Below are 24751 nucleotides of genomic sequence, written 5' to 3'. Positions count from 1 at the left end.
ACGCGGGGAGCCTCAGGCAGCCCTGGGCCAGCGAGCCCGGTTTTCCAGCGAGTTCTGGAAAGGCCTGGGGGCTGGGCGCGTGCAGGCCGGCTTCGCTAGGGTCCAGGACGCCGGATTCCTCCACGTCCAACGTTGGGGAGGGGGCGGGTGTTCAATGCGAGCTGGGCTAGGTCACCGTCACCCACGGACTTTACAAGGGGGTGTCCCGGGGGGCTTGCCCGTGTCCTGGTCCCCATGACCTGGCCTGAGCCTTCATTTTGTCTTGGCCCCTCAGTTCTGCATTTGGGGAGCCGGCAATGGGGAATGAAGGTTTACCTCCAGCTTGGGGTCGGGCGACGTTGCCCTAAGTGCCCACCGTGCGCACGCCTTGCGCGGGGACTTCCGCCCTGAGACCTTTGAAAGATTACATTTCTGGGGTTTAAGGTGCGTCCTCCGTGGTTCTCCGTCTTGCTGGGGACTCCGTCAGCCTCAGGGGACTGTCACACGTGAGGACTGTGACAGGTGGGGACTCCGTGTCTGCGTGCGCGCAGCGGGGTAAGTGCGCACGGGGCCTGGTGGAAAGTCGCCGCCTTGGGGAGGGGGTCGCCGTCCTGATGGGCAGGTTCCAGTGCAAGGCCAGCCGGCAAGGGAGTTTGGTCGTGACACAGTGGCCTTCCGACACAGAGCGAAGAACGGGGACTCCCCAGCACAGCCCCAAATTCTGGGTGTCCCCCCAACCACCAGAGCATTTGTTCACCGAGAATAACGATAGGCCTGGGCTCTTGCAATGGGCCCCACTCACACGTTTTCAGGGTCATTTGTCATGCTTTGTACGCACCTGCCCTTTGAAAACCCATTTGGCACGTACTCCCCTTCCGCGTGGACTCTGAGCCCTGCGTGGACCAGAGTGGCCTCGCCCTGGGGAGCCGGGGGTCTGTGGATGGAAGTCCCCGGGGCTGGGAAGGCTCTGCACCTCCTCCCCCTCCATGAACAATATAAGTCAGGCAGAGAAGGACAGATACCATATGTTTGCACGTATACGACCATTAGGAAGAACTTAACGAAGGACCGTGGGGGAGAAGAAGGGGTAAATAGTGGGGGAGAGCGAGGCAAACCATGAGAGACCCTGAACGCTGAGAACAAACTGAGGGCTGATGGGGTGGGGGGAGGGGAAGGGGGTGATGGGCATGGAGGAGGGCACTTGTGGGGATGTGCACTGGGTGTTGTATGGAAACCAACTTGACAATAAACTATTAAAAATAAAAAAAAGCACCTGTACTCTACCAGGATGCCATCATTTAGTTCCACCAAAAAAAAAAAAAAAAAAGAAAAGAAGAAACCAGAAACCCCCTCCGTGGCTCCTTGTAGCTAGTGCTGATTGCACGCCTCTTCCTTAGGTTTCTGGTTTGAGCTGCAAAACTAGTCCACGGTCACAAACGGATAACTTAGCCCAATGGGGGGTTTAATTCCAGCAGCGAAGGCTGCACGGATCGGGGAGAGGGCCCAGCTCTCCCCGGGGGGGGGCGCTTACGCCGGGTGGCCCTCCCGGTCACAGCGGCACAGGGGGAAGGGGCCACAGCACGGCTGCAGCCAGGGTCTCCACACGTTGCCCAGCGCGCCCAGCTGCGGCGGGGCCGGCCCGAGCGTCTGTCGGTGCCGTGCCACGGCCCGGGCCACCGTGTCCATCACCTGCTGAAAGCAGGGCTCCGTGTCCGGCGTCAGGGCGTGGGCCTCGGCCGGGTCTCTGGACAGGTCGAAGAGCAAAGGTGGCTGGTGATGGGCGACTCGGTCCCCGGAGCAGGGGCAGACCGCCTTCCCGTAGCAGGCGCCCGCCCCGCGTGGCTGGAACACCGGCGTCGTGTAGTGGACTTTCCATAGTCTTCCTCCTGAGGGAAGGACAAGAATCTCAGAGGCTGACGTGGAGAAGGGGTCGGGTTGGTGTCGACACGGATGGATTGCTTCGGAGGAGCCCACGCATCTGTGAAATCATGAACGGATGAGCACGTTCAGGACACGCGAGTCCACGGAGAGAAAAGTCGACGGGCGAGCGGATGCCGGGCGCTATGGATGGGGATGCACAGTGAGCGCTCATGGGGCCGGGTCTGTGCGGGGGACAGAGTGTTCCGGACTCTGGACGTAGGTACAGGTGATGTTTGCACAACACAGCGGATGTGCTAAATGCTCCCAAGCTGTACGTTTTAAGAGAGTGAATTTATTCACAGTATGTGAATGTTATGGACTGAATGCATGTGTCCCCCCTGAATTGATCATTGCAGCCCTGACCCCCAATGGGGTGGCCTCAGGACGCAGTGGGAGGTTCACAGGTCCCGAGGGCAGAGCCCTTGAGAGCGGGCGGGCTGAGAGCTCTTCTAAGACTCAGGACAGAGCCCCCTCCCGCCTCTCTGCAGCACGTGAGCACAGGGAGAGAAGGCGCCGGCTGCCACCGCCCCCCCCCAGCAGCCCCCCGGAACTGTGAGAGGTCAGTATCTGTGGTTCATGAGCCCCCAGGCTGTGGCGTCCTGCCCCGAGCGAAGAGCGAGTTGCCGCTCCATAAAGCTGGTTGCGAAGGAGTGAGTTCCTTGTGTGGTAGCGCGTTCGAGGCAAGACGCCCAGAGCCGTGCAATGGCAATCGCTCTTCTCCGGAAGCTTCCTCCAGGGCCCTGGGCAGCTGGGAAAGGCAGGGAGGAAGGGAGGGAGGGGAGAAGAAGGGAGAGAGAGAGGAAAGGAAGAGCGAGCTACAGGAAACAGCCTTCCTCTGGGAAGGCACCGGGCCCAGCTGCCTCTGGAAGGGACTTGGAAAGGGAAGGAGGGAGCGGGAGGTGTGTGCACCAGCCTCCTGCCCTCCGGGCTCCCTGCTCTGGGACGGAGGCCCCCACGCTCGGATCCCCACAGTGAGCTGGGGCAACCGTGTGTGTCACTAAGCCAAGGACCAGGGATGGAGAGGCTCAGGATCAGGGCCTGTGTCCTGGGATGTGGGGCGCAGGCCGGGACGCGGGGCCTTGGTGTTAAGAGACGCACACCCTGTGATTCCAATCTCTGGCCTCTGTCTGCCTCTGCGCACTCAACGGTGACCTCGCGGCTCACCCGTGACGTGGGGACAGCCACCCTCAGGTGTCTCTGTTTCTAGGGCGAAAGGGAGTAGCAGCGATCACGTGCTCATTAAAGGTCGTCCGCTGCTCTACTTGAGCAACCGTGCTGAGCACACGGAGAAGACGCAGGAAGGGGGTGGTGGTGTCTGCCTCGGGAAAGCCTTGCTCGGAAGCTAACATGGCATCTGAATGTCAAGAGCGAGCCAGTCGGGTGGGAATCGGATGCCCCTGTGAGTGTTCTCAGAGACGGGGAGGGGCTGGCTCATCGCACGAGGGGACTTTGTTCTGACGAGTGTGCAAGGCGTGGTCTTGGACTGGCTTTCAGCACGGGCCGAAGGGCTCGTGCACGGAGCGTGACCAGTGGATGATTCTGGAAACCCGGTCGGGATGCCGTTGAGGAGGCTTGAGCTTTGGGAATGCGGTCCCCATCTACTGCCCTTGACCAAACATTGGGATATTGGCCCAGTTAGTGGGAGATGAGGCGTCAGTCATGGGGCAGCCCCCGCAACATAAAACAACAAGTGCGAACACTGGACATGGTTATCCGTACTGGGCGTGCGGGGTGATAGACTGGACTTCACGGCGGAACGGCAATGTGAGCCATCGAAAAGGAAAGGAAATGGGGTGCCCGGCGGGCTCAGTCGGTTAAGTGTCCGACTTGGGCTCAGGTCATGATCTCACGGTTCGTGGGTTCGAGCCCCGCGTCGGGCTCTGTGCTGACAGCTCAGAGCCTGGAGCTGCTTCGGATTCTGTGTCCCCCTCTCTCTCTGACCCTCCCCTGCTCACGCTGTCTCTCTCTCTCTCTCTCTCTCAGAAATAAATAAAAACATTTAAAAATTTAAAAAAAAAAGGAAATGAAATGTGTAATATGCATTTAAAAAAAGCCCCAAAAATGTAGCAATGTGAGCCATAGCAGATTCGAATACTATTGAAAAGAATGGATGAAAAGGGAGGGATGTTTAAAGAAAAAAGGTCTAGGGATGCCTGTGTGGTTCCGCTGGTGAAGTGACTTTTTCTGTCATGATGTCACAGCTGATGGATTTGAACCCCACCTGGGGCTCGCTGCTGTCAGTGCAGAGCCTTCTTCGGGTCCCCCGTCCCCCCCCCCACCCCTCTGTCTCTCTGCCCTACCCCTGCTCACTTTTTCTCTCTCAAAAATAAATAAACACTCGGGGCGCCTGGGCGGCTCAGTGGGTTGAGCATCTGGCTTCGACTCAGGTCATGATCTCACAGTTTGTGGGTTCGAGCCCCGCGTCGGGCTCTGTGCTGACAGCTCGGAGCCTGGAGCTGCTTCAGATTCTGTGTCTCCCTCCCTCTCTCTCTGACCCTCCCCTGCTCACGCTGTCTCTCTCTGACTCTCAAAAATAAATTTAAAAATTAAAATAAATAAATAAATAAATAATAAACACTTTAAAAATATATACATATGGGGGCGCCTCGGTGGCTCCGTCAGTTAGGCATCCAACTTTGGTCATGAACTCACAGGTCACGAGTTCAAGCCCTGCGCCGGGCTCTGCGCTGACGGCTCAGAGCCTGGAGCTGCTTCAGATTCTGTGTCTCCCCCTTTCTCTCTGACCCTCCCCTGCTCATGCTGTCTCTGTCTGTCTCTCTCAAAAATGGGTAAAGTTAAAACATTTTTAAAAAGAGGTAAGGTGGATGGGAAAGGTGGAAACCAATGCAGGTTAAGAGCTCGGGCTTCGAAGGCGAGAGGCGGATTAGAACACGTGTGCTCAGGAAAGCCGTACAAAAACCCCCTAAACAGTGCTCCTATGGTGAGAAGGCGCCTGACAGCTTGCACCCCGAAGGGCTTGGGTGACGCACAGCCGAGATGCGGCTCCAGACAACTCACCGTCACGTTGGTACCAGCGGGCCGCGTGCAGAAAATTCTCGCAGTAATGCAGCAGGAAGTCGTGAGCCGAGTGCTCTGTGGTCCCCAGAAGCAAGGGAAGCATGTCCCGGCCATCGATCACCCTGCGGACACGGGGCACAGAGACTCAGGGCCGCGGAAAGTGTGCACGGAAGGCACGTGTGAGCCTTCGCGAGAAGAGGGAGGCATCGGACAGGCACCCCCATTCTTTGCACACGTCACCAAGGGCCCAGCCCTTACCTGCCCGCCCTCGATAGCTGCAAATACGAGCTGAGGATTCAGCGAAATGCATGTTTGCTTTCATTCTGTATTCGGTCCAAGCCCTGAGACACACGGCGTGTTCTTCCCCAAGACTGAGTACCGTGGCCCCGTCTGGAGCGCGCCCTGGTTTGTGTATGTCCTGGTGACGTGCCACTGGCTTCAGGGTGGGAAGCAGCTCCGCGTTTCTTGGCGACTGACCCGCCGCGCGCTACGCGGTAAACTTGTGTGAACGTCCTGGACCGTTGACGTTCCCCACACCTGACGGAATCGAATGCCCTTGTGGAAAAGTGCAGTGACCCTTCTTGATTTTTTTTCAATTGTTTTCATTACTTTTCAGAATCTTGTGTGTCAGATGTAAATCATCAATACTGAGGACAGATTTTTACAGGTGCCTGTGAGAAGGGGATCTTTTGCTCTCATTTGACTAATGTTCTTTATTGTGTTTCTACACACATAAACTCACACGTATATCTTTATATATATTCTTTTTTTTTTAATTTTTTTTTTTATTATTGAGAGATAGAGAGCATGAGCAGGGGAGGGGCAGAGAGGGGGGAACACCGAATCTGAAGCAGGCTCCAGGCTCCGAGCTGTCAGCACAGAGCCCGACGCGGGGCTCGAACTCACAAACTGTGAGATCGTGACCTGAGCCGAAGTCGGACACTTAACCGACTAAGCCATCCAGACGCCCCTCTTTATATATATTCTTATATATACGCACACATATATATACTATACGGTATTGGTTCTGTGTGTATATATATACACATAAATACATGTGTATATCTTTTTATATATCCATATATATACACACATACATATGTAATATATAAATACATACATTATAGGGGCAGATTTATTTTACCATCTAGCGAAACATTTGCAGTATAGATGTTAGACAAATTTTTGGTTTTAGAGAAAATGATAAATTATAAATTATTTTCAAAATTAGCACCCAGTTAGGAAAAAAAATCAACCAGAGAGATGATATTCATCGCAAGGAAAGACAAAACAGGATGTTGAGTAAAGGTATGAAATATTCAACCTCCCTAGTGGTAAAACAGTGGAAATTATAACACACATATATGTATATTTGTATAGGCATATGTGAGTACTTTTATATAAGTTTCCTGCACAAAATTTGTATTTGTTTTAGTTCTGTTTTAAAATAGACATGTCGAGGGGCGCCTGGGTGGCTTAGTCGGTTAAGCGTCCGACTTTCGCTCAGGTCATGATCTCGCGGTTCGTGGGTTCGAGCCCCGCGTCGGGCTCTGTGCTGCCTGCCAGCTCGGAGCCTGGACCTGTTTCAGAGTCTGTGTCTCCCTCTCTCTCTGACCCTCCCCTGCTCACGCTGTCTCTCTCTCTCACTCCTACAAATAAATAAAAATATAAAAAAAAATAGACATGTCACACCTGGCTGGTACGGATTCCTAAGGAACAATTTGACAAAATGTATCAAGACATTTACCTATAAACAGCCATATCTTTTGACTAGGAATTCACCTTCGATGGGATTCTTACTAAGGAGGTAATCATGACAGATAGTAACATGATAAGACAGTATTTTTTTTTTAAGCGAAAATGTTTTAGTGAAAAAAAATTGTGGAAAAAAAAGAAAACTTTTTTTCTAAAAATTATAAGGGGATGGTTGAAAGAAAATACCATGAGGGCATTAAAGTTTGTCTATTCAGAAAGATTTCTAAATATATATGTATTTACACAAATATGTATAAAATATGGAAAATGTATCTATATCATATATCTAAATCTACATATCTAGAGTAGATCTAGATGGATTGAGATGATATATATCATACAATTTACGATTGTCTGAGAATCATATATTTATTATTATATTTTTGCATAATTAGGATGATATGATTATATACATAATTAGAGTATGAAATAATTTTATTTGTTTTAATGTTTTATTTATTTCTGAGAGAGAGAGAGAGAGAGAGACAGCATGAGCAGGGGAGGGTCAGAGAGAGAGAGGAAGGCACAGAATCTGATGCAGGGTCCAGGCTCCGAGCTGTCAGCACAGAACCTGACGTGGGGCTCAAACTCACAAACTGTGAGATCATGACCTCAGCCAAAGTTGGACGCTTAACTGACTGAGCCACCCAGGCGCCCCGAAATAATTTTATTTCCTATTTCCCCAAAAACTCTCTATGATTTTTAAGACAAAAATTCAGAATTGATACAAAATCTCTACCACACCACACATGAAAAGTAATGCCCTGTGATGAATATTTAGATTTTTCAATGACCACCATAATAAAATGGCTCCAGTTAAGGATCAGGAGAAGGGAAATAAACATTCTACATATAAAATGAACGGGGTGGCTGATCCCAGTCATTAGTAACGGGGAGCCTGGAGTGTTTTCCCAGACACTGACTTCATGGGCACGTTACGCAGTGCAAAAGTGACAATGATATTTCACATACGCATTTGTCTGTGTGCAAGATTGAGCTGTTTGAGTTTCCTTGGGCTGTTGTGTACCTGTCCTGGGGCACCTCACTGCCCCCCAGATGCACCACGGTGGGGAAGACATCCATCAGGCTGGTGGGCTCGTGGATCACTCGGCCGGCCGGCAGCACCCCAGGCCACCGGAAGATGCCAGGGACGCGGATGCCGCCTTCCCAGCCCCCCATCCCTTTGCCACCTGTGGGTAAAGACGAACAGAAAAGAAAAGAATGTGATTGTGCCAGGGTTTTTTGGCAGCGCGTTTTACAATCTTGGGGGTACATCTGATAATGACATGTCTATAACCGATAGAATTCTACTCTGCAAATGATGTGGCCGCCATGGGTACCCACCTTTCTTGGATCCATTGTGTAATTCCTGAGTCCCTCTCTTCACGAACGGATAATCAAACCGTGGCCCCTCCAGGGGCACCTGAGTGGCTCAGTCGGTTAAGCATCCAACTTTGGCTCAGGTCATGATCTCATAGTTCATGAGTTCAAGGCTCGAGTCGGGCTCTGTGCTGATAGCTCAGAGCCTGGAGCTGCTTCAGATTCTGTGTGTGTGTCTCTCTCTGCCCCTCCCCAACTCATGCTCTGTCTCTCAAAAATAAATAAAAACTAAAAAATTAAAAACCGTGGTCCCTCCATATAACAGAAACTTACTCAGCCCAAAAAGGAACGCAGCACTGACATGTGGCACAATGCGGATGAATCCAGAAGACATCGTGCTCAGTGAAAGAAGGACCATGTATGGCGTGACCCCACTTATATGAAATGGTTCCAGTAGGGAAACGGAGAAAGAAATAAGTTGGTGATAACTCGGGAAGAACTCGGGAATGACCGCGCGTGGGTACTGAGTTTCCTTTTTGAGGAGACGACCATGTTCTGGAGTTAAGAGGTGGTGATGGTTACACCCAAAGTCACAGCATTGTGCAAAAGAAAAAAAATCAAGTTCCAGTGTGACAAATTATACTTTCCTGAACAGGAAAGCAAGGTCCCTGGGGACTCTCTTGACGTGGATGGCCCCATTCCAAGGGAAGGGTTGGGGAGTTGTAGGGTGGAGATACAGACCAAACGCAAGGATCTGGGACTCTCTCTACCTTTATAGATTCCATTCCAGCCGCCATATTGGTCGTTTCGGAGTTGAGACTCTAAAGCTCCCCCATGATCCGATGTAAAATAAACGAGGGTGCTGTTGGTCAAACCTTCCATGTCCAAAGTATCCACGATCTTCCCTGCAGAGAACAGAGGGCATTTGATCCAGTCAAAATGGAAGACTATTTTAAACCAAAGTCGTCTGTGTGTGTTTGAGTATCTTGGACCTCTCCATGAGAGTCAGCCTTTAGTATTAGCACATAATAGGAGCAAGTACCTGTGTAGTCATGCTGTTTTGAGCATCACTGACCCAAGATTCATATATACTCTTAGATACACCCCATTCTGTTTCCAAAAAGTTGTACGCAAGCTACAGGTTATATATTGCATAGGGAAAAAATAGCAAAAATTTAATGGGTTTTTTTATGGTTTTATTTATTTTCGAGAGACAGAGAGGCAGAGCATGAGCAGATAAAGGGCAGAGAGAGAGGGAGACACAGAATCTGAAGCAGCTCCAGGCTCTGAGCTGTCAGCACAGAGCTTGATGCAGGGCTCAAAACCACGGAATACGATTTCATGACTTGAGCCGAAGTCACATGCTTAACCGACTAAGCCACCCAGGTGCCCGCCAAATAGCAAAAATTTTAAATTTTTTTAATGTTTTATTTATTTCTAGGAGAGAGAGAGAGACAGCATGAGCAAGGGAGGGTCAGAGAGAGAGGGAGACACAGACTCTGAAACAGGCTCCAGGCTCCGAGGTGGCAGCCAGCACAGAGCCCGATGCGGGGCTCGAACCCACAAACCGCGAGACCATGACCCAAGCGAAAGTCGGACGCTTAACTGACTAAGCCACCCAGGAGCCCCAAATAGCAAAAATTTTAAAAAGGAGGCAAAAGAAGATTATAGAGTCACCCATACTTCAGTTAAAAAATAGGGTGCCTGGGTGGTTCAGTTGGTTAAGCATCTGACTTCGGCTCAGGTCATGATCTCATGGTTTGTAGGTTCAAGCCCCACGTCAAACTCTGTGCTGATAGCTTGGAGCCTGGATCCTGCTTTGGATTCTGTGTCTCCCTCTCTCTGCCTCACTCTCTCCCACCCTTCCTCCCTCTCTCTCTCTCAAAAATAAATAAACATTTAAAAAAATTTAAGATAAAGGGAGAGAAGGAAAAAAAGAAAGACCGAGAGGGTCTAAGAAGAAGGCTGACAATGGCATTGGAGATGTATAGACATTAATGAGGAATAGTTTACAAGTGCAGTCAAGGCTTCTTACGGTTACCTCAACAGGGAATCTTACAGCTGATGCAATTCACAACGTTCATGGGATTTTTAAAAAAATTGGTTAAGAAGAGTCATGTTATTTCATTTCTAACAATAGACAAAACTTCCAAGCTGCATTGCCATGTGAACTGGGTCATGAGGTTGACTATGGCCCCAGAGAAATCCCATTGTTGTCTATGTTTTTCTTTTACCTTATCTACGTCTTTATATTTAACCAGTATCTCTTTTGGGTTGGGTCTTGTTTTTGTCATTCAGTCTGACAATCTCTATTTTAATAGGTTTGATAGAGCACAATCAGTTTTCAATTAACCATGTCGCTATTTTTGTTTCTCTTTTTCTCTTTTCGATTCCCAGTTCAGCCATTTCTTTGTCTTCAGTCGCTTTGTTTTGGACAAATGTATTTAAATTTGTGATTCTATTGAACCCCGTTCCTTTAGTGGATAGATTTTATTTTTTAGAACAACTTTAGGTTTTATAGATAAGTTGAGTTGTATCGATGAGTAATACTGATAAACTCTTTTTTTTTTTAAAGTTTGTTTATTTTGAGAGAGAGAGAAAGAGTGCCTGATTGATCACGTGCAGGGGAGAGGCAGAGGGAGGGAGAGAGACAGAATCCCAAGCAGACTCCACGTTGTCAGCACAGAGCCTGACACGGGGCTTAGACCCAACAAGCTGTGAGTGATGACCTGAGTTGAGATGAAGAGTCAGATGCTTCACCGACTGAGCCAGCCAGGTGCCCCCTGGTAAACTATTATTAACCAAAGTCTAGTTTATACTGTGGTTCAGTCTCGGTGTTGTCCATTCTGAAGATTTGGGGAAATGCACAATACCATGTATGCAGCACCATAGTAACTGACAAAATAGTTTCCCTGGCCTAAAAGTCCCTTGTCCTCCACCTCATACATGAGCCCAATCATTTTCACTTGAAAAATGATCATACGGTGCTTTGATTGTGTTTGAAATTGGAACACAGAGGCACTGAAGCCGTAGCAAAGATTCTTTCAGTGTTTCTGAGAAGTTTCTTATCTTGATGGACTTAGGGCCCTCTTAACTCTGTACTGTAGAATTTCACATTTTATCCCTCGATAAGTGTTTGATCACATGCATCTGCACAGGTATTCATTTAACAGATTTTTCCTCCCCTCGTGACCTGGCGAATATCGTTTAAACACTCAATATCTAGGGCGAGTGGGGGCTCAGTTGCTTGAACATGCGACTCTTGACTTTCCAGTCATTCTTCGTGTCTTCCACACAAGGACTGTAGCGGCGATGGTGAGTGAGTTTGTCCTGGAGAAAACGGCATCATGAAGCCCCACGGGGGATGTGATGTGACATCGATCTTTGCCCACAGGTCTCTCAGCCTCCGCCGTTTTCTCCAACATTGACTCAAGTCATTACATTTCCCTCCAAGGTGATGTTTCCGGTGGATTTCTTAAAGTATGTTTTCTCTTAAAATCTCTGACTCTCCTTATTCTGTCCACCAGCACGTCGGCCCGAGGGGACCCAACTCCTTGTGAGAGGAGCGTGGAAGTGTCTGTGCGTCTCTCTCCATGTACTCACTCAACAAATGTGCCCTTTCTGTCATTCCAGGTATCGTTCCAAACCCAGGGGAGGCACTGGGGGAACATGGCAAAGACAATCCTACCCCACGTGGATTTTGAGCTATGTTCTCCTGGGGGAAAATCCAAAATCAACCCACCTAAGACGGCGTGGTGAGAAGAAACAAAGCAATCGGAGAGAGGAAAAGGCTCTAATCGCTTACAGCCTTCCCGTTCGAGGAGATCGCACTGTTCACACCGCCTTTTCCGTCTTTAGTCTGCATTAATCTCTTTTCCTGCTACTGTTTTCGGAGGCCCAACTGTCCCGTTTTCACCGGGAAAAGGGACTCACTTACCCAGCATCCAGTCCATCTCTTCCGTGTTATCCCCGTACAGCCCGTGGGCACTCTTCCCGCGGAATTTCTCGGTGGTGATCAGAGGGGTGTGCACGTGCAGAAAGGAGACAAAGAGGAGGAAAGGTCTTTGCTTGTTTCTGAGAATAAATAACAGTGACTGGGTTTACTTTTATGGAAAGCAGAGACTGAGGTCCTGGAAGATGCAAAATATGGATCTGGATTGTCATGTCCTTAAAGAAGTGTATCTGCTAGTCTTTAATGTGATGACGTTACCCTTCTAGAGTCTGCTGAGGGGCGCCTGGGGGGCTCAGTTGGTTGAGCATCTGACTTTGGCTCAGGTCACGATCTCATGGTTTGTGAGTTCGAGCCCCGCGTCGGGCCCTGTGCTGTCAGCACAGAGCCCACTTCAGATCATCTCCCCTTCTTTGTCTCTGACCCTCTCTTGAGGGTTCTCTCTCTCAAAAATATATAAAGACACTTAACAAATGGCACTGATATTACACACATTTTTTTTTCTTGATTTTTATCAATTTGTAGGTATATATACCTCTGGAACTAAAGGTAAGAGAATTCCAGGTGGCTGGGTTTATTTAATTCCATTATGTATTTCATTCAATTATGTCCAAATAGGTTTCCACCTCAATCCTTAGCATACAGAATAAAGTGATATTGCATATTCGATTTTCTTTTTTTTTTTTTTTTAAGGTTTTACTTTTAAGTAATCTCTACACCCAACCTGGGGCTTGAACTCACAACCCTGAGATCAAGAGTCACATGCTCTATTGACTGAGCCAGCTAAGTGCTCCTGGCTTTCTTTTTAATGCTCTTAAGCCCACTTTTTTTGGAAGAAGATGTTATGTTTAAGTAATCTCTACACCCAACATGGGGCTCGAACTCACAACTCCAGGATCAAGAGCCACGTAGTCTACTGACCATGAGACATATGGGCTCCCCTAGCTCACTTTATTGTAAGAACGCTGCGTAGAATACATATAGCATCCAAACGATGTGTTGATCTACTATTCACGTGATTAGTAAGTCAACAAGAGGCTATTAACAGTTAAGTTTTGGGGAAGTCAAAGTTACACATGATTTTCATCAGCACCTGGTGTGGGCATCTCCACACCCCTATGTTGTTTAAGGTCAACTGTAACTATCAACATCATTTCAGACTCACGTTAGGCACTTCCGTGATCACAACCTCATCACCACCAGGTGAAATGGGGTTCAGTACTGTCCCCCACTTTACTGGAACACCCTTGGGGAGCATAGAACCGCCTCTGTTTGGTGTAGCTTTTCATCAGGTCCCTCTAGGCTCTGACACAGTAAGTTGCTTTTTACTCAAATTCACATTTAGCATAAAGTTAGCAAAAGGACAACTTAATTCTGATGATAGAGCTTTAAACATGCTTAGAGCTTATTGCAAATCTATGGGTGTTTCCGTTTGTTAGGTAAATACGGCCTGTGGTGGTCAGTGGGTGCCTACCTTATGGGACTGGCTCAAGTGGGGCTTAACTGAACATCGTCTATGACACATTTTACCAAAAACATCTTTCTGGCCTGGGCTAGGGTGATTTCACTATTCTTATCCCCGTTGCTGAAAACGGCTTTTTCAAATGCATTTTCATCATGGACCAGAGCCCTAGGAGGAAGCTAACCCTTGGATGCTCACCTTTGGAGGAAGGACGAGACCTCTTTGAGAATAAGAGATGTCGTCCTTTGAAAGCGCATGGGCTGCTCAGTGATGGTGTGGTTTCTCATCAGGAAGCAGTCTGCATGAACGATCAGGGCACCCAGGAAGTATGAGGTGGTGAAGAGCAACATGGCAGCAAGGGTCAACCAGATGACTGGAGTCCATGAGCCTGACGTCAGGTGGGTGAGTTTCCCAGCGGTGAGCGTGAGGGCAGCAAAGGCCACGATTTGGAAGCAGACGTTGAGTTTCCGCTCCATGCCTGCACGCTTCTCTGACAGTTCCCAGTGGATGCAATCTCCCATCAGGGAAAACGGCATTCCGTAGAAGTGGTCGAATCCGTGGTTGAGCGGGTGGTGGCAGTGGTCATTGGAAGATTCACAGTTGAGACCCAGATGCCATTTTCCTGAAAGGCAAAAGTATGCCTGTGTGATGCATAGCCAGTCGCTGGTTACTAGGTCCTGTGAGCTAGCCACATCCCACTGCTCTGCTGGGAGCCAGGAAAGGGCAGGGAGGCAGAGGGGTGTGAGCAGTGTTCACTGCTATTTGAACACAACTGAACCTGGCCCCAGTGTGGCAGCATTACGTGCAGTGTTGTTCCCTAAGCTGCTGCCACTAATTGGCGTATTCGTGGTTGCTTGAAGCAACGGGAATTTGGGCTCTCATGGCTCTGAGGCCAGGAGCCCAAAATCAAGGTGTGACAGGGCCGTGCTCCTTCTGTAGCGTCCACGGGAGCCTCTTTCCTGCCTCGTCTATTTTCTATCTCTTCTATTTTTCCTGTCTTTTCTTTCCTATCTTTCCTTCTCTTCTATCTTCTGTCTTCTGGAAATCAACCGTTCCTTGACTTGTGATCATATCCCTCCCATCTCTGCCTCTGACCACACTGCTTTCTCCCCTTCCGTGTCATGGATCTCTCTACATCTCTCTTTAAAGGATTCATGCTCTTGTATATAAGACCCACGTGGGTCATTCATAACAATCTCATCGTCTCAAGATCCTTAATTTAATAATACCTGCGAAGACCCTTTTTCCATTGAAGGTAATAGTTTCAGCCTCCAGCATGTAGGATAGGATGTCTTTGATGACTGTTATTCAGTCTACTGCACCTGAATTTGCAAAGGCCTGTGGTAGGTCAATAAGGAAGGCACAGAGTGCGCCAACTGCTCAATAAAATGCAATCTGTTGTAGACAGTGGGTAAAAGATTTCTTGATGTTGGGATTGCCCGTCTCTTGATTTAACCACTGTAATGGTGGTCAAGGTCATGGTGGACATCAGGTTCTACGGAGCATAACTTTCAAGTTCAATCAAAGACAGGTGTTTAGCTTCTCTACTGTCGCTACTAGGGTGTTGATAAAGAGGCCTGTGCATCTTCCCACCACCCCAAATGGTGTCTCCCATGCAGAAAGCCTCATGCAATTTTCCAAGGAATGTTCCATATGGATAGACCCCCCCATCCCGAAAAACGATAAAGAGCGTATCAGATTTGAGATGTAGGGTATCAGGTAGTCCTTGCTGTTTATGACCAATAAATGGTGCTGTTAATAACAATTATCAGTATAAGGTGATAATGACAGTGACAGCTTGGTACCCTCTCAAGAGACTACTGTCCTTAGTTGTACTTCATTCTATGCATGCCATGGTCAGCTGACATACAGAAAAGTAAACATGCTATTTATGGAAGCAGAGAGGGAAGTACTAAGCTTTGCAGGCACATTTCTTTTTTTTTTTTCAAGTTACAATTTTTAATTTTTCTTTTCCTTTTTTTTTTTTTTACAAATAGTTTATTGTCAAGTTGGTTTCCATATAACACCCAGTGCTCATCCCCACAAGTGCCCTCCTCCATGCCCATCACCCCCTTCCCCGCCCCCCACCCCCATCAGCCCTCAGTTTGTTCTCAGCATTCAAGAGTCTCTCATGGTTTGCCTCCCTCCGTCTCCCCCATCATTTCCCCCCTTCTTCTCCCCCACGGTCCTCCGTTAAGTTCCTCCTAATCCTCCTATATGTGCAAACATATGGTATCTGTCCTTCTCTGCCTGACTTATTTCGCTCAGCATAACACCCTCAAGGTCCATCCATGTTGCTACACAGGCCAGATTTCATTCTTTCTCATTGCCATGTAGTATTCCATCGTATAGATAAACCACATCTTGATCCATTCATCAGTTGATGGACACTTAGACTCTTTCCATGTTTTGGCTATTGTTGAGAGTGAGGCTGTGAACATTGGGGTACATGTGCCCCTAGGCATAAGCGCTCCTGTGTCCCTTGGGTAAATTCCTAGTAGTGCAGGCACATTTCTATGCAGACTTTAGGGGAAACAACATTATGGAAATTATTGGCAATTTGGTGACATTCGAAAAAATTTTTCTAATTTTGTTTATCATGGTGTGTCAGCGCATAAAATGACATGCTAGGTGTTTCATTAAGCTGATTATTTCTTGACATCTACTTTGCACTAGGCAACCTGCAGACCATAAGTTCATGCCTGCATGCGTGGAGCTTTCTGTCTGGTGGACGAACCCAGTGCGACACGACCATTTGATTCCCAAGCATTTTGGTTGAATATACTCTCCAAATAAAAGTAAAGTGATTAATACTTAAAGAACATACATACCTATTAGGCCAGTGGCATAGCCTCTCTCTTTTAATATCTTTGCAAAAGTTGTCTCATTGGCTGGAAGCCCTCCAGCTGCTCCGGCCCACTGAAGAACGCGGTAACCATTACTGGAAACCATACCTGTGAGCAATCATTTTCAAAGAAATATCACCATCACACATCGACATTAATCATTATGATTAATTTTTCATTTAATAGGCGGTGAAAAATTAATGGAAAATTTAGCGAGAACACTATCGTCCTGCCGTGTGAAGGTTATAAACACAAGGAGAATGAAATGACATAAGAAGGGGCATCAATACCGGTTTTATAATTTTATCAGACTCCTGATATAATCCGGGGGTTCTCAAACTCGTTTGCACTTTGGAATCATTTGAGAAGCTTCAAAATATTCTGAAATCTGGTTGTCAACCCAGAGATTTTGATTTCAGTTGGTTGGGGGGTAGAATTTGGGGTGGGTTGCAACGTGCCCCAGATGATTCGAATGTACCAGCACGGCAGGGAGCCATGCATATAATTCATACCGGCCCTGACATATCCAAGCCGTTGATACAAGTGTTTAAAAATGTAGGTTCAATATTTTTTCTAAAGCTCTGTAGTCTACAGTTGAGAACCACTGACTTAGAAGATGCACTATGGCTCCTAGACCATTTACGTGAATGCATCTCATTCTTACTAAGGAAGATCCACGTGGTTCAAAGAGTGAACGTAGTTCTCACTTGTCTTCATTTGGGAGCTTGGAGAATTCATTCTGAGGTTTTCCAAAACTCGGAGAATTCGTCTGGTTCGGCGGGAGACTAGTGAAACGTATGTGGTTTGTGGCCATAACAAAGATGGCGGGCTGTTTCAGCTTAAGTTGGCCAGGATTCCTTCTTCCCTGGGTCATGAGAGGGTCCCCGACACCCATATACAGCAGTGTCCATCTGATGATGTGTCACATGGCCAGGCCAACCTCTAGTTATTCAAACACGAGTCCATTAGTTTAGATGTTGCTGTGAAGGCCTTTCAAGATACACTTAACATGTACAATCAACTGGCTTTAACCAAAGGAGATACCCCTTGATATGGATATTTCTCATCCTCGGGGTCCAAGGACATCACACAGATTTCATACTTTTGGTCCATTCCGTACTCTAACACCCTGTCTAAGCCAACTCATTATCTGTGGGGCTCTATACCTATTACTGACTTGAGTCTGATGCTCAGACTACGGGGGCCATTAGATTCTTCTCTCCCCACGATACCAGTGGACCCACGCATTAATATCTGTGTTAGAGGAGTTACAGGGCACGGGCTCTTCTCCAGAGCCATAGTTGGACATGAGGGAGAACAGACCTGATCGGAGAGGGTATCTGCCCGTTAAGAAAGCAGCCCTGCTTGGGGTACACACTGACGCGGCCGCGAGGTGCTGGGTGAGCATCACACCGTCTCGTGCCAGGCGGTCAATATTTGGGGTCCTACGGAAGGAAACACCAACAGTTTTGTTGCTGAGCGAAGACACACGCTGGTTGTTCTGTAAGAACATTGTTCTATTAAACATATTTAATAGAAAGATCAGCCCATCATCACTTAACATATTTAATAGAAAGATCAGCCCATCATCACTTAGCTCATCAAGGTGTTCTTGGGAATGGCCAAGAACTTTGGATGTCATGTGAACCGTCAGAGAAACATAAACTCCATTGAATGTTGTCTACTAAGCTTCTGTAACACGGTACCGGTGGTGGTACGGAAATGGCTACCCCAGAATATCCAGAACGGGGGGCCCGGGGTGCCTTCTCACGTGGAACTCACAGTTTGGGGCTGAAAATTCGACCTCGTGGCACCAGCGCACTGTCGTTGGTATGTGAGGGTGGGAATCAGACGAAGCTTCATGGTGTTGGCTGAGCTGGGTCTACAAGGCAGTTAGAATTCGACCCAGGTGATGGAGTGAGGTCATTGTACGCGGGATGGGCTAGCGATGACAGATGAGTGTGGTGAGGCATGTTGGGTGATGGGGACATGGATCTGTGTGTCTGAAGCAGAGCTTTGCAGTGGGGGGCCCTGGAAAAGCCATGCGTGAGTGGATGGACTTGACCTGATGGATGGAAGTGGAGCGTGAGGAAGTCCTGGTGTTTGGCTTAGATGCAACAGCCCTGAGTTTGGGGACTTTGCCCATCATGGACTGTGCTGATGGAAACCACGTTTAGGAGTGAAAGGACGAGTCACACGTAGGACGGATTTGAGCTGGGGTTAGCGCGGGTGAGGGAAGAGCGAGGGGTTAGTGGCTGTGACAAGGATGTGCCCAGAGTCCTGGCAAAGTTTGGACTGCGCGCATCAAGGGTTCGGCGCCTTGTGAGCGGCGTCTTCATCGAGATGCAGAGGACTGGCTCTCAGATCCTTGCCTGATGGTGTTGTTACCGTAGCAGCCAAGGTCGCCGATGCCGAGATCGTCTGCCATGAGAAGAAGGAAGTTGGGACGGGAGCCAGGTAAGTCCCCGCAAGCCGAGGGCGTCAAACCCACAAGCGCGCCGACTGTGACAGCCAGCCACTTCCTGCAAGACACGGAACCGGCGAAAGCTTACGGCTGCTTTCCAGTCGAATGGTGACGCTTCTAAGGGCATCACTGGGCGACTTTGATATTAGCATCACGTTGTGGAAGAGTTTGACCACAATTCTTAGGTCTTTGGTGTTTGTTTTAATGTTAAAAACAATTCATATTCTGGATTAAAATTTTTTTTAAATTTATTTATTTTGATAGAGAGAGCATACAGGAGGGGCGGACAGAAAGAAGGAGAGAGAGAATTTCAAGCAGGCTCCGTACTGTCAGCACAGAGCCTGACGCGGGGCTTGAACTCATGAAGCTTGAGGTCATGACCTGACCTGAAATCAAAAGTCTGATGCTCTAGGGCACCTGGGTGGCTCAGTCGGTTGAGCGCCCGACTTCGGCTCAGGTCATGATCTCACGGTCTGTGGGTTCGAGCCCCGCGTTGGGCTCTGTGCTGACAGCTCAGAGCCTGGAGCCTGTTTTGGATTCTGTGTCTCTCTCTCTGAGAAACAAATAAAACATTAAAAAAAAAAAAAAAAGTCGGATGCTCAACTGACTGAGCCACCCAGGTGCCCTTGGGTTTTTATTTGAACGGTAAGCATTTTTTTGGTAAGTCCTGGAATCTGTTATTAGAATTCATACCGTGATGGGGGAAAGGCTTTTTTGCGTTTTCTTATTATGCATGAATCAAGTCCCCAGAACGGCTACAGCTCTCTGCGTTTATCTGTTCTTCATATTTTTTTTTTTTTTAATAAGTAAAGCGTGTTGAGCTCAGTTGGGGACTGGACCACTGAGTCAGGGCAAGAGCTTTCCAGTGCCGTCTGGTGATTCTGAGTCTACAAAAAGCCGCCGTGTGTTCGAGCATGAATGTGAAACTACCAGAGACTGGCGTCTTCAGCTCTCTGATCCCTGGCGGGAAGTGGGTCCACGGAGGTGGCGTGGACTCCTGGCAAGGGCAGAGACCCCTGGAGGTGGCCTATGAGGAGGAAGATTGACCCGGGAGGTAGTGCCTTTCCCGCCACCATCATGCCTTAACCGAGCCCTCTGTGCAGACCCTCCTGATTCTGGAAGCCACCGTGGGCAGTGTGCCAATTCCCGGCGCCGTGAAGTCAACAGGGCATCTGAGCCTCCAGGGACGATGTGCAGAGTGGGCTCCCCGGGCCACCAGACAGTGCGGTTGGCAAGAGTGACATCGATGTCCTTCAGGTCGCTCCCGGACTGGAAAGCGGGAGCAAACGAGATCCCCCTGAGCCCCGCGGCCTGCGCCCCAGCATCGGTTACTAGGTGGGCAAGACCAGTCTGTCGATGCGCTCTGAGCGAGGGGGCGGGAAGGAAGGCGGAGGCGGAAACCGAAGACAGACGAGTCTTTCCATCTTACCACCAGTGCTCCAGACGCTGCATGTTGTCTTCTCCGTCGTCCTTCCTGTAAGAAACGAGGGGGGGTGTCCTAACGGCATTTGACACGTGAAACAGTAACTGCCTATCGACAGGGAAACTTTGATTCGCTCGGATGGTATCAATGAAGCCTCAAAGCAGCTGCCGAAAACTCATAAAAAGGATGGTTTTGGGGCGCCTGGGGGGCTCAGTCGGTTAAGCGTCCGACTTTCGCTTAGGTCATGATCTCGCGGTTCGTGGGTTCGAGCCCCGCGTCGGGCTCCGTGCTGACTGCCAGCTCGGAGCCTGGAGCCCGTTTCGGTCTGTGACTCCCTCTCTCTCTGACCCTCCCCTGCTCACGCTGTCTCTCTCTCTCTCTCAGAAATAAAAAAACATTAAAATTCTTTAAAAAAAAAAAAGGTTTATTTATTTTTGAGACAGAGAGAGACAGAGCGTGAGCAGGGGAGGGTCAGAGAGAGAGAGGGAGACACCAAATCCGAAGCAGCTCCAGGCTCCGGGCTGTCAGCACAGAGCCCGACACGGGGCTCGAACCCGTCAACCGCGAGATCAGGGCCTGCGCCGAAGTTAGATGCTCGGACTAAGTCACCCCGGGGCCCTGCCCTGTTCAGCCTATTTTGTACATAATACAGTCTGATATTTAATCTACAAAAGCTTCATCATCATTATTATTATTCCATGACCTCAGCCCTTTATAGAATCCTGCATACTTGCTTCAGACTGCCTTCCTGTTAGCGGACAAAACTTTAAGAAAATAGAAGAGGGAAAAAAAAGCACAAAGCGGTGGTTTCTAGGACCTGAGGGGGCCTGGGGGCGTGGAGTCTAAGGCACAAACCAGAAGGTGCATAAGTGCTGGCGATCTAACCCACGACTTAGTGCTCACGGTGGTTAACGGCCTAGATCATAATCCTTCCTGATGCAAAAATGAAAAGGTAATTATGTAGCGTCACGGCGGGAAGGTCATAAGCACTTGTATCAGATGCACACAGTTGCATCTATCAGATTAACACAATGTTACCAGTCAATTGCATCTCAGTTGGGGTTTTTTTTAAAGATAAGGAATCAGACAGAGAAAAGCCCTTCAAGGCCCCGCAACTCCTGAGTGTCTTCCAGGGTGGGAAGAAAGTGCACCCTCCTCCCGGCTCCCTCCACCGCAGGGTCGAGAGCCTGCCTGCCCCCTACGCCTCAGCCCTGCGGCAGCCTGGGGGGAGGGGGGCCTCACCCGTCCAGTCCACATGGTCCGAGGCCGTCAGCCTCCAGCCTCCCCCCTTCCTCCGCATCTGCATGATTTTCCCTGTTCATTTCAATCTGCCTTCCCTTCTGCAGTCACCCCAGGTGTGCGTGCGTGTGTGTGTGTGTGTGTCTGTGTGTGTGTGTGTGTGTGTTTTGAGTTTTATTTTCTAGAAAGTTGCTTCTCATCTGGGAGCCGGGCTCAGAGCCCCGGCTCGGGCGGGCAGCATCCCTATAACATCCCTCCCCCGGCCCCAGCCCGTTACCTGGCTGGATGGGGTCCCTCGGGGCCAGGCCGGAGGGACGTCCGTCTGCGGCCAGAGAGGGAAGGCTCGTCCTGAGGGGCCGCAGGGAGGCTGTGGGCCCGGCCGGCCGCACGCATGTGCGCAGCGACTGCCTCCCTTCCAAGCCCCAGCAAGGAGCTGGCGGACAAGAAGCAAGTTTGGTTGTGCAGAGAGTGGCCGGCGTGGCCACGGGCGGTTTGCACAGGCACCTTGTTTATGTTCCTCATTAGAATATGCGAGGCGCCCAGAGGAGCCCGGACGGACGGGTCCCGCTGGGAGCAGTGACTCATTCAATCCCCACTCGGTCGGCGCCTCCTGACCCCTGTCCAAAGCACAGAGGAAAAACTCCCCTTCAAGGGGCTTCCTTGTCCCCCAGCGACACTGTAAATAACCCCGCGCCCGCCGCACCGGATGCCTGTGTTTGCCGACGTTTCAGGCCGTTTTGTGTCCGCTGCTTGGTTTCTTTGTTTGCTCGTGTTCTTCTGCACGCACGTTCGCAGGCGTTGACTCGTATCAAAGCCCCTCGTGCGCTTTGGGTCCCCGGTGCCTGAGCATCGCAGACTTGGCATTCGAGGCTCAGACAACGCCCGTCTTGTAGCTTCACAGCGTGCAAAGTCACTGGCGGATTTCACGCGCGGAAAGAAGGTTGTGCTGAACGACGCCGGTGATGTTCTCTGGGGTGTTTTGTTTGGCTTAGTTCAGTTTTCTCATGCAACTAAGCGGAGACAGATGTCGGAGATCTAAGTCAGAATTTCCAGGTGACCTGTGATTCACCCCAGCCTCGTCTCCACTGGGGGATGACACCACAGGTAATAACACCCCCCCCCCCCACCGCCCCAGGTCCTGACAGCCTTAACCGCCTGCTGCTGACCGTGGCTGGGGAGCGCAACTGCTTGGGCTGAGGCCCCCACTGTAAAGCATTTTACAGGTGGCTTCCTCGCACCTAATGACCGTCCACACGCTGCCCCAGTCCAGGTGCGCGGGTTGCACACTGCAGCTCTCAACCGAGACTTGCTTACAGCTTCTCCCTCCTTCTCTGCAAGACCTGATGGGCCTCCTTGGTAGCTGGGAAACCACAGAAACAAGCCCTTGGTTACTTTCCCCTGTACCCGCCCCGGATTCAGCGCCTGCCAAGAAACCGATTTTTCTGCCGCCCTGAAATGCGATCCTTGTGTTTGGGTTTGGAGTCGTCTGGGGCTCTGAGATGACGTGTAACCGTGTGGGTCCGTAGGGTTTGCAGATTCCTGCCAGGACACGGTCTGATTTGGGCTGTGCCCCCCTCCCCCACCCCTGCCGGACCTGGGCTTCCTCTGCTGCTTTTGTGTTTACACCGCAGGGCGCTGGAGTCGATTGTGTTCTCTTCACAAACAGCCCGGATGTCTTCACAGGCAGAGGCCAGACGCCTGCCCCTGAACAAAGGTCGGCCTACAGACCTTGCACAGCAGGGGGCGGCTTGCAGGAGCCCAGGACTGGAATGTCTTTGAAGTACAACCTCCTTGCAAGGCTGGCTGGGGGTCCCATCTCCAGAAATTACAGGGTCTGGTGGACGCCCCGCTGCTGGGTGATGATGTGAGCGTCAGGCTCATGGTAGAGAACACGTTGGCTTGTCTGGGCCCACACACCCCGTTTTCACACATGTAGTAGGACCGTAACCAAGGGTACAATTAAATGAGAAAAAATCTTGTGGTAGAAGCAATTTTTCTATCAATCTATCTATCTATCTATCTATCTATCTATCTATCTTCTATCCACCTCTCCATCCATCCATCCATGCATCCATGCATCCATCCATCCATCCATCCATCCATCCATCCATCCATCCATCATATCTATCTGTCTATCTGTCTGTCTACCTATCTATCTGTCTGTCTGTCTGTCTGTCTATCTATCTATCCATCCATCCATCATATCTATCTATCTATCTACCTACCTACCTACCTACCTATCCATCCATCCATCCATCATATCTATCTGTCTATCTATCTATCTATCTATCTATCCATCCATCCATTCATCCATCGTCTATCCACCCACCCATTATCTGTCTATCTATCTATCTATCTATCTATCTATCTATCTATCTATATTCTATCTACTTCTCCATCCATCCATCCATCCATCCATCCATCCATCCCTATATCTATCTATCTGTCTATCATATCTATCTATTATGCATGTATGTATGTATGCATGTATGTATCTATCTTCTATCCACCTCTCCATCCATCCATCTATCCATTCCTATAAGTATACATCTATCATATCTATCCATTATCTATGTATCTATGTATCTATGTATCTATCTATGTATCTATCTATCTATCTATCTATCTATGTATCTATCTATCTATCTATCATCTATCTCTATCTTCCTTCTAACCATTTCTTGTAGCATCTATTTTTCTAGAAGTGTCTGAGTCGTGCGTGGTGTCTTGCTGGCATGATATCTCTAGCTCTCAATGCAGCTAATGACACGCATCTTCTGCAGAGGTGTGACTTGAGACCCCACATGACATAAAGTTTATAAGACACAACAGAATCCAAGATGGTGAAATTCTTGTTGTACATCTACCCTCTCTTTGTTATCCTGAAAGCCTAACTGGAATTCTTGGTGGAGACTTTTTCAAAAATTATCTTGGCAAAAAACGTATTCCACTTAATGAGGTCCCCTTAATTATATGTGTGTGTTTGGTGGCAATTGAAAGCTGAGATGAAAGATTCCTTTGCTACATAAGTATGTAACAGCTGCCCGGGTAGGTTATATTTAAATATAAAGGTAATTGACAGACTTGACTAGTGCGCAACCTTGGTACTTAAGAAATGTTTAATTATATAACGAGTTCAGTCTCTTAGGAAGCGTGGCAGGAGCCTGGACGCACTGGACCCGTGTCCACAAATGTGGGAACTGGAGAAACAGCTTGTATCAAGTAAGTAAAATATGTTAAGTTCCCATAATTCCATGTAAAAGACGTTAAGTTAATGTAGCTCCAGCTTGGTGTGCTTAAATTTTTAATACAAGGTGGAGAGTGAAAAGTTGAGTGTTAGTTGTATCTCATCTATCTATCTATCTATCTATCTATC

General features: G+C 49.0%; 1 protein-coding gene across 1 annotated transcript; it reads right to left on the bottom strand.

The window, feature by feature from the left end:
* Positions 1-1489: 1489 nt before the first annotated feature.
* Positions 1490-23191, bottom strand: ARSL (arylsulfatase L). Its single transcript, XM_039245285.1, has 14 exons — positions 23104-23191; positions 22079-22217; positions 21653-21992; positions 20143-20187; positions 19840-19982; positions 18622-18771; positions 17573-17694; positions 16235-16357; positions 13602-14025; positions 11930-12066; positions 8763-8897; positions 7700-7862; positions 4918-5039; positions 1490-1865 (listed from the first exon to the last, which is right to left on the bottom strand). Exons 1-14 carry the CDS (start codon positions 23189-23191, stop codon positions 1507-1509), a joined length of 2490 nt encoding a protein of 829 aa, XP_039101216.1. The 3' UTR covers positions 1490-1506.
* Positions 23192-24751: the final 1560 nt, after the last annotated feature.

The sequence above is a fragment of the Hyaena hyaena genome, unplaced genomic scaffold (assembly GCF_003009895.1).
Source record: "Hyaena hyaena isolate Hyena2069 unplaced genomic scaffold, ASM300989v1 scaffold_259, whole genome shotgun sequence".
Lineage (NCBI taxonomy): Eukaryota > Metazoa > Chordata > Mammalia > Carnivora > Hyaenidae > Hyaena > Hyaena hyaena.
Note: the sequence above shows the minus strand (reverse complement) of the source record. Positions and strands in the feature narration are given on the sequence as shown.